Source organism: Citrus clementina, unplaced genomic scaffold, assembly GCF_000493195.1.
Source record: "Citrus clementina cultivar Clemenules unplaced genomic scaffold, Citrus_clementina_v1.0 scaffold_3, whole genome shotgun sequence".
NCBI lineage: Eukaryota > Viridiplantae > Streptophyta > Magnoliopsida > Sapindales > Rutaceae > Citrus > Citrus x clementina.
In genome coordinates, this window is record NW_006262339.1 from 1,216,674 (window position 1) to 1,230,636 (window position 13,963).

Here is a 13,963-nt window from a genome sequence, read left to right on the forward strand (position 1 = left end):
AGTATTTTGAGTTTTTTCATTATACTAACTTAGTATTTTGAGTTTTTTCTTCTTTATTTAAATTAAATTTATTTTTATTTATAAATTAAAAAGATTTAGGTTTTTTTACTAAGCTCTTATCTAAACCTAATATATGTGAGCTTTATATTTTTTTGTTCTATATTCAGAGCCAACCCACGCTAGCCAGGCTTCACACCGTAAATTGCCAACTCTAAATTTATCATAATGTCATAAGATCTAATTAGCTCTTGGATCTCTTAGAAGTGGGATTTTCAGGATTATTTATGTATCTTCAGACCTAAAATGTTACTTTATCTCCTCTTTCAATCTGTTATCCCTATCTATCAAGGAATCCTCTTCTTAAGTGTTTGGTAAGTGATGTCTATTTACAGCAGCTTCATCGATTCAGTTTTTGGCGGACTTGTAGGTGGGCCAGACAGCTTTGGACAAAATCATTAATATCCCTTAAATTTTCTTATTCTCATATAAATAATAATATTATTTTATTTTATTTTATTTTATTTTAAACATGTCTCTAATTCAACTTTTTTTTTACCTAAAGTTAAAGACCTTTTTTTATAAAATTATTAAATCATATTTTATTGAACAAATTAAAATCATTACGAGCTAAAATTATACTACTACTTAATATAAAAAAATATTATAATTTAGTCTAAGTGAGCAAAAAGTATGTTAATGTAATATAAAATCATCACAAGAGCTAGAAATTTACAAATTGACATATAATAACAATTAAGAATATTTTCTCCATGATTTTTTTTTCCTCCGAAAACAGAATGAAAATCTGAAAAATAACACAAAGGGGATAATTTTTTGGATAAAAAATTTAAACTTTTTATTACTACGCGTAACAATAATGTCTGCAAAATGCTATTTGAGCCTGTCTCTAGCCAAAGCCCCACGGCTTCCAAAGGCAAAAAGTTGAAAATTAAAGCTATGCAGCGGCTGAAAAAACCTGTAAGAGTTCAGTTGATTAAGAAAGAAGAAAGAGAAACAGGAGACTCTGGACCGAAGCCTTATTAACAGTATTTAAGGCAGACGGCGGGGCTTTTATACTTCTCTTTAGGAATCGCATATCGTATCATGTTATTAATTGGGCAAGTGGTATAAAACTTATGGTTAGCTGCTGACATACAGAATCCTCGCCTAAGCACAGTGAAATTGGCTGCAGTTTACTCCTTGATCGAATGCGCCACAGGATTCTTGTTGTTTCTGAGATCCACTAATGTAGTGTCGGATGTGACGCATCAGAATCACACTTTTCAACACTGCTGAGGTCTCCTTTCCTAGCACCAACGTCCTTTTGGCTTGTACAAAACTAGGCCTTCACTTAAAAATATCAGTATTCACGTTAAAGTTTCTTATAATGTCCATCCAATCCGTGTCAAAGAGGGTTCTTTATTTGGGCAGCTTGTGAAGGAGAACTGGTCCGTCTCACGCTTCAAATTCTGGTGTCAAGGCTAGGCAGAAGATTAATCCTGGTGATATATGTGCACTCCAGTCCATTGTTTTAACTGTAACGAGATTTAACGTTATTTTTGAGCAAGCAAAGAAAGGAAAAATGAGTAGTTGAGTAGTGCCTGAATCGAGACAACCTTTCGTTAGCATACAAATACTATTGGCTCTCAAACTTGAGGCAAAGCAGCAGATTTTAGTTTGAAAATTTGCACCAATAATAATAAGTTAATAACAAGTGTTTGGTTATGTTGGAGTTGTGTAGAGTATTCTTTCATAAAATTATAATAAATTTTTTATTATTTATTATTTTACGTATATGATTAAGATTCATAATTCACCGTAGATCTACTCCAGCATAACCATACTCCAATAACAATCAGTAATTATCATGAAGAATGAAAGAGGAAAATCTCCCATTCAAAAAAAAATAAAAAATAAAAAGAAGGAAAGTCTCAGTTCACCAAACCGCTGCGTTTAGCAGTCCATGAAAATAAAAATAATAAAAAAGTAAAAAAAAAAAAAAAAAGGCTGCGTACGCCGTCGTATGGGTAGGTAGCTCAATTTGTATTGTCTCTCGGAATCATCGCACGCTCTTTTTCGTTTGGTTTGGTCGTTAAGTCAGTGGCCTTTCGCTCCCTCGACGAGTCCGCCGCACCCTCACCAACCTCAATTTGCAGTATAAATTAATTTTAAAAACAAATAAATATATATCTCCTCCGCCCCAAATACTCACCATTTCTCTTTTTTCTTCAGTTTCAATGGAAGCCTCTGCTCTCTCACGCATCGGTCTTGCTGGCCTAGCCGTCATGGGCCAGAACCTGGCCCTAAACGTCGCTGAAAAAGGCTTCCCAATCTCCGTCTACAACCGCACTACTTCCAAAGTCGACGAAACCCTAGATCGGGCCCACCGCGAGGGTCAACTCCCTTTGACCGGCCACTACACTCCCAGGGACTTCGTCCTCTCCATCCAACGCCCCAGATCCGTCATCATCTTAGTCAAAGCCGGCTCCCCCGTTGACCAGACCATCGCCGCCCTCTCGGAGCACATGTCCCCCGGCGACTGCATCATCGACGGCGGCAACGAGTGGTACCTCAACACCGAGCGCCGTATCCATGAAGCCAGCCAGAAGGGTTTGCTTTATCTCGGCATGGGGGTCTCCGGCGGCGAGGAAGGCGCGCGTCATGGTCCCTCTTTGATGCCCGGTGGCTCCTTCGAGGCCTATAATAATATTCGAGATATTTTGCAAAAAGTTGCCGCCCAAGTTGATGATGGCCCTTGTGTTACTTACATTGGTGAAGGCGGGTCTGGTAATTTCGTTAAGATGGTTCATAACGGAATTGAATACGGAGACATGCAGTTGATTTCCGAAGCTTACGATGTTTTGAAGCACGTGGGTGGAGTCAGCAATGCCGAGTTAGCGGAGATATTTGATGAGTGGAATAAGGGCGAGTTGGAGAGTTTCTTGGTTGAGATCACTGCTGATATTTTCAAGGTGAAGGATGAATATGGTGAGGGTGAGCTTGTTGATAAGATTTTGGATAAGACCGGAATGAAAGGGACCGGCAAATGGACCGTTCAGCAAGCTGCTGAGCTCTCAGTCGCTGCCCCGACCATTGCTGCGTCGTTGGATTGTAGGTACTTGAGCGGCTTGAAAGAGGAAAGAGAGAAAGCCGCCAAGGTATTGAAAGAGGCGGGATTGAAAGATGAGGTTCAAAATGTGGGAGTACATGTTGATAAGAAGAGATTGATTGATGATGTGAGGCAAGCGCTGTATGCTTCCAAGATTTGTAGTTATGCGCAAGGGATGAATCTGTTGAGGAGTAAGAGTAATGAGAAAGGATGGAATTTGAATTTTGGCGAATTGGCGAGGATTTGGAAAGGTGGGTGTATTATTAGAGCCGTTTTTTTGGATAGGATTAAGAAGGCTTATCAGAGGAATCCAAATTTAGCTAGTTTGGTCGTGGACCCGGAGTTTGCGAGGGAGATGGTGCAGAGGCAGGCTGCGTGGAGGAGAGTTGTGGGGTTGGCTATTTCAGCTGGGATTAGCACTCCTGGGATGTGTGCTAGTCTTTCTTATTTTGATACTTACAGGAGGGCTCGGCTGCCAGCGAATCTTGTTCAGGCTCAGAGAGACTTGTTTGGGGCGCATACTTATGAGAGGATTGATCGCCCTGGGTCTTTCCACACTGAATGGACAAAACTTGCCCGCCAGACTGGTGCTGGTGTTGGTGCGTTCAATTGAGCTGCTACCTTTTGTTGCTTGTTTGTTTGATTGATTGTTTCAATCGGGTATTGATGATGTTCAATTTGAATTAGGGTTGTATCTTTCATTGGGAATTTCATGCCTAGCCATTAAGGCATTGCAATTATCAATTAGTCTCACAGTTTAGCTGTTAATAAGAAATGGATGCCTTTCTATAGGTACAAGGTTTTCTCTCATGTGCAACACTAAATAATGCGATTTCTTTTGCTTTTTGTTATGTTATTCTTTTTCCTTGTGTCTCAAATGCAAATGCAAACATGTGCGCATAAACTTGCTCATCCAGATCGGAATGTTCAATAAAAGTTTTCTTAACTTCAGCTTTGTGCTGAAGGAGAAAAATTCTCATGATTTATGTCCTAACTTGTCGCAATATCGATGCAGATGCAGAGCAGTAACAAGTGGCCGACACCTTCTTTCATGGCTGACTGATAACTCCTGGACAGAAGCAGCCTGTTGAGGGGGAAATAGCATAGATATTGACATCATTGGTTTATATTGCTTACTTGACTGATATATCTGATGCTTTTTATCTGAGAGGATGGTTGAATTAAATACGACAAGATCATTAGTGGTAATATTTGGAATACCTGTACTTGTTTGATAGACTAGAGATTGTGGAAATGGAATTTGAAGCTATGAAGATAACGTCTGATGTTTTTGCAATTTCTAAATTACTTGTACGATTGAAGGGTGGTAAAATAAGGATAATGTGTATCAGCCGTCGGCGAATATGATTAATTTGAGACCAATGCCCTCTTGAAGGCATCTCATTGGTTTTTCAAAAATATTGTACCAACATCTCTAAATGTGTTGAATCAGCTACTGCCAAATTTTCATTCTCGATCATCAAAATAGACTGATTATTTACAGCTCAAGCCGTTATGACTGCAAGTATTTCACATTGGTATAAAATCTCGCTGAATGCAATTTAGTAACCACGTCATTAATAACCACAACTCTAGATTCTTTTTAGGTGATGAAAGAGAGCAACACGGTGCAAGGACAAATATGATACGTAAATGAGATGAGATGTTATGGGAGACCTCCGTCCTCCAGCGTTGGCTGAGTTCTTGTCACAGTTGCCGAAGGCATTTTACTTCTACCAACCCATATGGTATCCAGTACCAAATCTTCATCAGCTTGTTTCTCCATCACTTGGATCTTCTTCGCCTTCAGAACTTTGACCGACGCAATTACAACGTAACCTATCAATATAAACCCACCAATTCCAAGCACAATACCAATCGCCCACAACTTCCACTGCCCTCGTTTCCTCTTCAATGGGACAACAATTGAGAAATGGCCCTGATCCTGAGAGAAACATACATTAGCCAAAGTTATTTCACCAAGATGAAGGGTTCCATTGCTGCTAAATATTGCACATCTTGCTTTAGAGACCATCCCATCAGATAATGTCGAATTGGAGAATCGAATCACGATAGGCTTCCCCATTGTATTAAGACTAAGCTTTTTAACACTTCTAGACATCATATTCGATGCATCAAAAACTTTGAAACCAATTACAGGAGTGATCATTGAGTAACCTGGAACAGTGTAGTAGTGAGAAGACCAATTGCCAAAGTCATGATAGACTAAAGCCAGCCTTTTCACATGAGGCACTGGTATAGTTCTTGATGGGATATGAAAGTTGCAAAAATTAGCTCCTCTGTTCCACAATCTTCTGCTTCGCAGCCGTACAATCGAAACTGACATACCTGATAGATTTGCCGGTAGCATAGCATTGTACAGATTTCCCGTATGAGGCCGGTGCCTGATCAAAGTTCTGAAAGCAAAATCCTGAAGACATGTATCCAAAGAATCTGTAGTATTGTTGTTTAAGCTGTGGACAAACTGAGACAAAAATAAGCTGAGAATTAAACACATAAAATTCCAGGTCATGTTGGACTTGAAAAAGTGACAAGCCACGAACACAATGTGTCTACGATGTAATCAGAAAAATCTGGATGACTGTCATCGCAATTTCTAAGAAGCACTGGAAAATCAGAAAGAATTCTGAAGAAGGGCGTACATTAGGACAAGTTTTCTAGTAAACTTAATTTTGTGTCTTGTTGACGAATGATGATGATCTTCTTTTTTCTTTTAATTTTTCTGGGCATGCTTGGAATGGGTCCCTGTAATGGATGACCAAAAAGCCGCTTTACATCCTGTAACGAGTTTTCCATTTCACCCCTGCCACAAGCTGATAACTTTTTAGGGTTTTACCGTTTGGATAAATGATTCCTGCCAGTTCTTTGGTCAAAGAAAGAACAGATAAAGATTATCTGCCCATGAAATGCGGGAGAAATTATAGTGCTATTAGCACTGAAACATGCGCTGATTGCTCTTCCCGGGGCTCTCCTCTCTCTCTCTCTCACTCACTCGAAGGCCACCATCGACAGCCAGCCGTGTAATTGATGCCAGCCCTTTATCCTCATCTGATTTTTAGTTTCGTCATATTAGCGAGGGAAGTGAGATTTAAGTGGATGTAGAACTTGCCCATTTGTATTGTGGTCATATCTAATGATTTCTTAGACAAGGAAACGTATTGCCACAATTGCAATACTAATGCACGCAAGCATCATTATCGTTAATTATTACTGTTCTAATAAGGAGACTACATTAGGCTCACAAGTTATGATTAACAACTACTCCATCAAAAGTTCTAGCAACTTCCTTCAAGTCCTGGAATAAAATGCATATTATTTATTTGAAAAAATATCTACCGTCCATCCGTTTTTTTAATTTTTTTAAAAATACACAATTTTTTTTTTTTTGCTGAAATCCACCTAAAGTTACATTTTGTTTTACTTTTTCACTTCCGTTTGGAATCCGTTAAGAAAACTAACGGAAACTTAAAAAAATGACCATTTTACCCCAAAAATGAAAATTACAATTTCACTCTAAAATATACCAAAAATAATCAAATTTAATGATGAATATCATTATTGGTACGTTAATGAAGTACAAAAAAATCTTAACTACTAAAGATCATAACTCAATGAATAATAAAACTCTACTTACCTTAAATTCAATTGATGGTTTGCAAGATTGGGCTATTTTTAATACTACTGTTATAATTTAACATTTTAATTACATACATATTTAAAAAAAAAACCATGCATTTGATGGTTGTAGAATTAATTTCTTTATTGACCAATAGTCATTTTTTTTAAGTTTTCGTTAATTTTCTTAATGGATTCCAAACGAAAGTGGAAAAGTAAAACAAAATGTAACTTTAGGTGAATTCCAACTAAAAAAAAGAATTGTGTATTTTTAAAAAAATTAAAAAAAACAGGTGGACGGTGGATATTTTTCCTATTTATTTTAGAAAATTTACTTGTCATATTACAAGCCAAAAAAAAAACAGTTGTCACTACATTTTGTACAAAATGCCGTTAAACAAGCAATATTGCTATACCCTTCATGTTCCAAGAGGCCTGATCTGGACAACAGTCACTGCCTGATGGTAAGCTCAGCCCTAAGATGAAGATTTCCATTTATAAAATAAATGCTGTCATCAGCCATAAATGCTGTCCACGGTATACCAAACAGGTTTCTGTACCCAACGGCCTTCCCTCCCGTAAAAGTGTAGTTCCCCTTGTACTTGCTCACATACTCCTCTGTTGGCTTTATCCTTGCTGCAAACTCGTAATCTACAGCAAATGAAACAGATCCCTTCTCTTGCATGCCCAAAAACAAACCGAAGCAGTGAAATGAGCTTTGTTGGTCCATATTACAGTGTGCCGAAAGGAAAAAACCCTGCCCACCGAGGTGAAATGCCTGTGAATAAATCCGTCCAGCTGGAAACAGATGTGCACACTCCTCCCGCTTCAGGTCCAGGTATACAACACATTGCTGACGGGGCAATTCAAACTCAACCACCTTGACAGGGCGATACTTGTAAGCCCGCTCCACAAAACGACGATAGGTGGAATTCGCTTCCTCTGCTGCAAGAGCACGCTGTCGGTATGGTGTTTCGGCCTTAAAGAAGAGAGACTCAAGCACTACCTTTGATGCAAGTTCAGGATCAAAGTCATTGCAGGTTAAAACTTTCTTCAGCTTTCGGCAGGTCATGTATGGAAAACGGATTAGTCGACCAAGTCGAGAGCCCAGGATTTCTCTTCGTTCCTCTAATTTTGGATAATGAGTTCGAGCCCACTTCAGTGCAAAGTCATAAACAGCATCCTCTGAAGCTATCTGGAGATCATCACTGGCCAATACTGCTTCAATACCAGCCAAGGGCAAGTTAAGCACCTCTTCCTGAAACCTGGTAAGAAACACAGAAATGTTTAGTTAGTAACTTAGTGCTGTCAGTAGCCAATAGAAAATATCAAGGTCAACAAAATACCTCTCCAATATTATTATTATCAAGCCAAAAAGTAGGCATAGTCCACAAGATTGCATTAGTGATAACAGAGGGACTCACTTAGAAATGTCCTTGTATCGTGCAGCAAGAAACTGCTTCGCTGTATCTGTCAGCGGCTGAACAGCATCTGCCATTAAAACACTCGAAGGAAGGTCCAGATACAGTAAGGCAGACTCACAGGTCATAGGCAAGTTTCGCAATAACCTGCTACAATATCTCATGCATGATGCAACCTCAAATTTGTCAGCAGCCATCAGTACATCCAATAAGGCAGTCGGTGTGGTTGTTGACAAAGTACTACTATACATGAAATTAAGGAGTTCCATGAGGGCAGCTTCTTCTGCTCGAAGGAAAACACACAAAAAAAAAAAAGATTAATCTGATGTCAATATGAGTCTATTTAAAGTGAAATCAAATTAATGACCAATAAATGGGTTTCAAATGCATAACTGAGCCCTTTTTCAGAAAGGAATTCACAACAGATCCCTTACCAAAATCGAGGGAAGAAATGCATAAAGAAATTCAAACAATGATAACAACTACCACACACCATAAAAAAAGAACTCAAACCCGCTTCCGCATGAAATCAGACCAAAAGCAAACCAATTTTCACATGTTGCTGCAATTACCTGAGGCATGTATCCGTAGAGTTACATATCGTTGCTCTGACTCTCTCATTCCATTTGAAAACAACTGCAAGAAGATACACAAAATTACAAGCCAGAGCAAGAGAAACCAAGGAATACAGAAAGCATAAACCAAGCTAGGAACATTCACCTTATAAAAGAAGGGGCTCTTAGCCGCTAAAATAGGAGAACTAATATGTACAGTCTTGACTCTAAGAACAGTTGACAAGTCCATGCTCCAAGCTGGATCAATGTTACCAGTTGCTTCCTCACCTAAAGCACCCAAACCAAATGTGATTCCTAATTCATAATCAAATGAAACTTAAAAAGAGCTTAAGCAAAAATGGATGTACCACATTGTTTCAGATTCAAACCAACATCAGCAGGTGATTCCTCGACCATGGCCTCAGGTTCATCGTCCTGATTTTCATATGCCACACCGTCCTCAGTGTCCGGCATGTTACATTGTAAAATTTGCTCACGTTGCACAAGGACATCCACTAAATGCATAATTCACAATCACAAAAATGAAAACTAAATCCCATGTAAATATTTCTCATTCACAATTTTGCAACAAGCCAAGCCAATATACGACAAGAATAGTTACTTTTTGATTAACAATACCAAAGGATTCGAAAAAAAATAAAACATTTAATTTCTAGAAAATCAAAAAATAAAAACCGACCAGTATCTTTTTTAATTTCTTCTCGGCGTCGCTTGCGGTTGCGAGCCCAGTCAGCGATGGAGGAGCAAGCGTCGCCGTCAGATTTGGAATCGGGCAAATCGGGCATGATTTCGATTCTCAGGACCCGATCTGAGAAGTTGCTGTCGTTAAAGGCGAACCCGAAATCGGAATCGGGCAGTCCCGATGAGAAGTCCGAGTCCATGTTCGATTGAGGGTCGAAGAGATCGACGTTCACTCTCATGCCCAAATTTACAAAACCCTAGGCCCTTTTTTGAAATACAAAATCCCAAATGTGAGATCTGATTTTTGTGGTTCCCTGTTTACTTTATTTTTTTTAAAAAAAGAAAGGTTAAAAATGAGAGAGAGAGAGAGAATTTGCTCCCATTCCTATAACATTATTAATGAATCGAATTAGGAAAGTATACTTCAATAAGTAATTGCCAAATTTACATTTTAGTCATCGAGAAACTAATGATGTGCCATGTAATCTGTTATACACTAACTAAATAATAATTTCGTATAATTCTTAAATAAATAAATTACAGTATCATATTGTTTGAGATAAAATTTTAAGATATTTAGTCTCTTTAAATTATTTGTTATCATAATAATTAATAAAAGTGATAATTTTTTTTTAATAATTTAAACTCCAATCACACAAAGAAATTTAGTTATTAATTTTTTTAATAATTTGTACTTACCAAGCAAAGTTAAGGGCCATTTTGAAATTACATTTAAGAGACTCAAAACTTATTTTAAAAAATTAAAAGTTAATTTTAATATTTGAAAAATTTCGTACAAATCACTTCATCGTACACAAAGTTTTAAAAAACAAAGTATGAATAGCTTTTCAAAATCTGATTTTGAAAATTAGTTTTTTATTTTATGTAATTTTATATATATCCTCACATATATTATAAAAATCCAAAACTATCCTTGTTCAATTAAAAAGTAAAATCATTAAAAATTAAAGAGATCATGATTATTGACAATTATATTAAATAACAAAATAAAATTTTAATAAAATAAAAATATTTATTTTTAGTTGTCAAGTATTATATCTACACAATAAAAAAATATTATTTATATATTTTACAAATGTTTAAATAAATTTTGTTTAACATTATATTTATTTTCATTATTTATATACTTACAATAGATTTACTAGATACAACGACTATTTTTAGAACCCACTACACTTTTTAAAATAAATTTTACTAAATATTTAACTAATTCTTTTCATAATCGATTATTCTTATAGCACTACTAATTATAGTTATTTGAAAGTTATCTTATTACTAAACTAACCCTAACATATATAATTTGTTTGTACTTCTTATCTTATCTTGGAATTTTGAGTGTGTGTGGGAGGGGGGGGGGGGAGGGGATTCCTTCTCTAATGAGGGTATCCTCACTTTGTTAAAGTGGATATGCACACTAATTTTTTTTTAAAAAAACCATATTTTAATACATTAAAAACTATATTTTTCTTATCTGTTAGTGTATTGAAATATGTGTTTTTTGTTTGTTAATGACATTCTCACTTTGTTATTATTGTTGTTGTTATTGTTGTTATTATTATTAGGGATATAATCATTTTCCCACCAAAGGTATTCTGACACATCATGTCAGTACCACGGTTTGGTAAAACCATCAGTTTACCACCAAACGTTTAAACTGTTAGTATTTTCCCACCATTCCGTTAAAACTCAGTTAATATGTAACAGAAAATTCATAAAAAGGTCAATTTTATCCCTGGAGCGTAAAAGATGATTTTGCCCTTTAAGAAGAAAGAACAAAAAATGATGATTTAATTACAAAAATCATAAAATATTAATTACATTATTTTTTAAAAGGTCAATTTTATAAAATTCATAAAGGGTAATTTTTGTCCTTTAAGAAGGAAGAACAACAAATTATGATTTAATTACAAAATTCATAAAAGGTTAATTACATGGTCTTTTACACTCCAGGGGTAAAATTGACATTTTATAAATTTTCCGTTACATATTAACTGGGTTTTAACGGAATGGTGAGAAAATGCTAACAATTTAAACGTTTGGTGGTAAATTGATGGTTTTATCAAACCGTGGTACTGACATGATATGTCAGAATATCTTTGGTGGAAAAATGATAATATCCCTTATTATTATTATTATTATTATTATTATTATTATTATTATATAGTAGAGGAGTAAAAAAAAAAAAAAAACACACACACACACAAAAATCAATCTTTTAACTCTCTAACCATCCAAATTTGCACTTAGGTAGTCCGCCAACTAAACTGTTTGAAAATCACACGGCCTTGCTCTTAACAACTCTTCATTTTAAAACTTTACTAGTGATTTTTGTTACTTAAATAATGTTATACCATTGAATATATTTCTATTTATTTGATGTTGATTTTTTGGCCCCTTTGTCATTAAAAATAAATATATGAATAAAAAATGCAATTCTATAAAAAAAGATTGTACAAATTAATATAATATAATATGATTGGTTGGATGAAAAAAAAAGATAATACAAATAAATCATGTGAGTAATATGATATTTTTATTCAATCAATCATATTATATTACACTAGCTTATTAAAAAAAAATTTGTAACTATATATCTTGTTAAAAAAGTGATGCAACATGGAAGTACACAAAAAAAAAAGTGATGTAACATTTATTTATTAAATGATAGAATGATTAAATAAATAATTTCTTTTTTAAAAATGATTAAATACATAATTTCGCAGAAGGTAAACATTGATCATCTTATGGGATACAACTAGGTACGGGCTGTGCTGCATAAGTTGGTATGTGATTATGTGCTGATTCCTTGTGGGCTCTGGGCCACTGCACTTTAATCTTTCAGCAACTGCACCCAAAGTACTTTAAGGCCACTCAAATTCTTAGCTCATTAGTCATTAATAACAAATTTCAAAGAGTGGGACTGCTACTCTGCTAGCACCCTCCAATTTATTTTTATTTTTTCTGTCGAGACTTACTTTATATTTAGAAATATATTTTTCTTGGACCAACACTTAACTCTAACTTCTCAATTTCTTCCCCTCACTTCCAGTTGTCTTGTAATTTCCTCGTAGCACTCTTCTACCCACCATCAACGCAAACAAAATTTTATTAGTGATGGATTTTTAAATGCCAAATTAAAACATAAATTTGAATTAATTTGAGTTGAAAGTGAACATAAATGAACCTTTGTGACAAAAACTGTTATTTAAGTTTATACGAGAAAATGGACACTGATGAAAAAGATTGACAAGAGTAAGAATTCGTTATTAATTTATTAGTGAAATCAGAGTGATGACATTGTTGTTGTTACCTAAAAATCGACACTAGGACCAAAGGCTCATTTCAATCCTTCAAGTATATATTCTACAATGGACGCAAGCCACTATGATGGAAGGAATGGATACATTAAAGTAAGGTTCGTTCACATTGATCAATTTTGGTCAAGTCCATTTAAAGAGCCTTTGTCGACAAAGTAATACCTTGTGAAACAGGTTAGCGGAGAATCAATAACCATAGGAGGCCCATAAGAAACTTAATACTGCTCAAATTTATGTACGTTCATAGTTGAGTTTACAGTAGGAGCCTTACCTTCAATCCCAGTAAAACCCTAGTTTCAGCCAAGCTCCTTTCTTATCCCTACAAGGTAGATGTTTGGTGGCCAATAACCCTTATTTAGGAAAAAGATACTTGAAACCGATACAATGAAAGGATAAACTGATGCAACGAAAGATAAAAAATATAGCGTGATCAATAATATATATATGAATAATCCTATCCCTAGTTGAAGAAAGATCGTCTCCAACCAATCTGGAGGAGACGTATGGACAGATGGAAACCTCACCAAAATTTTTGGTGACTCCACTAGGTATCTTTCCAACCATTCAAAGAGTGACAAAGGACCTGATGAAATCTGCCAAAACAAATGCAAAGTGCTTGTGAGTTAAAAAAAAAAAGAAAAAGAAAAGTATAATTAGTGGCGAAGCTCAAACATTCAGAAAAAAATTGCTTAATTACAAAATTAATCTTATTTATACTTATGTTAGTACTTTTATATGAATTAGCTATGTTGCCTCTTCAACTATCATGAAATTCTTGTCTAAGTTCATCCTTTGAGAGGTAAATGTGTTATCTAAATAATCTCAAACAAAATTGCCAAAAGAAAGGGTGTTAACGAGAAAAATAGTGGGTGTTAAAAGCGTCGCTCTTTGGAAAAAGTAAATTAGCCTGCATAGGACGGGGCTTCTTATCACTAATCCAAAGTTCTGGAAACATGGAACTTGGTTTTTTTTTTTTTAAATAAAAAAAGATAAAAATGGAATGAATACTGCATACGTACCACTTTTAATAGCACTTGCTAATACTTATGACCAAAGCTTTAATTTGCTTTTGTTAGGAATAATTCTTTCAATTGGCCTTATCCTGATTCTGATTTAACACGTAAATCAATAAGCAAAAGCAAAAGCATGAATGAAGAAAAGAAAAAGGACGATCATGTTTGCGTGTATTCTTCATTCCAAGTA

The 13,963-nt window shown here is 35.5% G+C and overlaps 3 protein-coding genes across 4 annotated transcripts; 1 reads left to right on the plus strand and 2 right to left on the minus strand.

Annotated features, from left to right (window-relative positions):
• Positions 1 to 2,056: 2,056 nt before the first annotated feature.
• Positions 2,057 to 4,406, plus strand: LOC18047344 (6-phosphogluconate dehydrogenase, decarboxylating 1, chloroplastic). 2 transcript variants are annotated; one of them, XM_024188408.1, is made up of 2 exons: positions 2,057 to 2,155; positions 2,233 to 4,002. In XM_024188408.1, the coding sequence occupies exon 2, from the start codon at positions 2,238 to 2,240 to the stop codon at positions 3,720 to 3,722; it is 1,485 nt and encodes a 494-aa protein (XP_024044176.1). In that variant the 5' UTR covers positions 2,057 to 2,155; positions 2,233 to 2,237; the 3' UTR covers positions 3,723 to 4,002. The 2 variants fall into 2 exon arrangements, with proteins under 2 accessions (XP_024044176.1, XP_006439417.1); XM_006439354.2 differs by lacking the exon at positions 2,057 to 2,155 and adding an exon at positions 4,125 to 4,406 and having other exon boundaries at positions 2,162 to 3,708.
• Positions 4,407 to 4,719: 313 nt separating this feature from the next.
• LOC18046376 lies at positions 4,720 to 5,780 on the minus strand. The gene has a single exon (XM_006439356.2). It carries the CDS (start codon positions 5,640 to 5,642, stop codon positions 4,776 to 4,778), a length of 867 nt encoding a protein of 288 aa, XP_006439419.1. The 5' UTR covers positions 5,643 to 5,780; the 3' UTR covers positions 4,720 to 4,775.
• Positions 5,781 to 7,060: 1,280 nt separating this feature from the next.
• Positions 7,061 to 9,781, minus strand: LOC18046377 (BTB/POZ domain-containing protein POB1). The gene is made up of 6 exons (XM_006439358.2): positions 9,421 to 9,781; positions 9,089 to 9,235; positions 8,887 to 9,008; positions 8,739 to 8,802; positions 8,170 to 8,449; positions 7,061 to 8,010 (listed from the first exon to the last, which is right to left on the minus strand). Exons 1-6 carry the CDS (start codon positions 9,659 to 9,661, stop codon positions 7,197 to 7,199), a joined length of 1,668 nt encoding a protein of 555 aa, XP_006439421.1. The 5' UTR covers positions 9,662 to 9,781; the 3' UTR covers positions 7,061 to 7,196.
• Between the last annotated feature and the right edge of the window lie 4,182 nt (positions 9,782 to 13,963).

Bases quoted from the DNA above. Each gene is read 5' to 3' on its own strand.
- LOC18047344 (XM_024188408.1), top strand. From the start codon at position 2,238: ATGGAAGCCTCTGCTCTCTCACGCATCGGTCTTGCTGGCCTAGCCGTC.
- LOC18046376 (XM_006439356.2), bottom strand. From the start codon at position 5,642: ATGACCTGGAATTTTATGTGTTTAATTCTCAGCTTATTTTTGTCTCAG.
- LOC18046377 (XM_006439358.2), bottom strand. From the start codon at position 9,661: ATGAGAGTGAACGTCGATCTCTTCGACCCTCAATCGAACATGGACTCG. The intron at 8,803-8,886 runs GTGAATGTTCCT...ATCTTCTTGCAG, and splicing joins AGAGCCCCTTCTTTTATAAG to TTGTTTTCAAATGGAATGAG. The intron at 8,011-8,169 runs GTGAGTCCCTCT...GTTTCTTACCAG, and splicing joins CGATACAAGGACATTTCTAA to GTTTCAGGAAGAGGTGCTTA.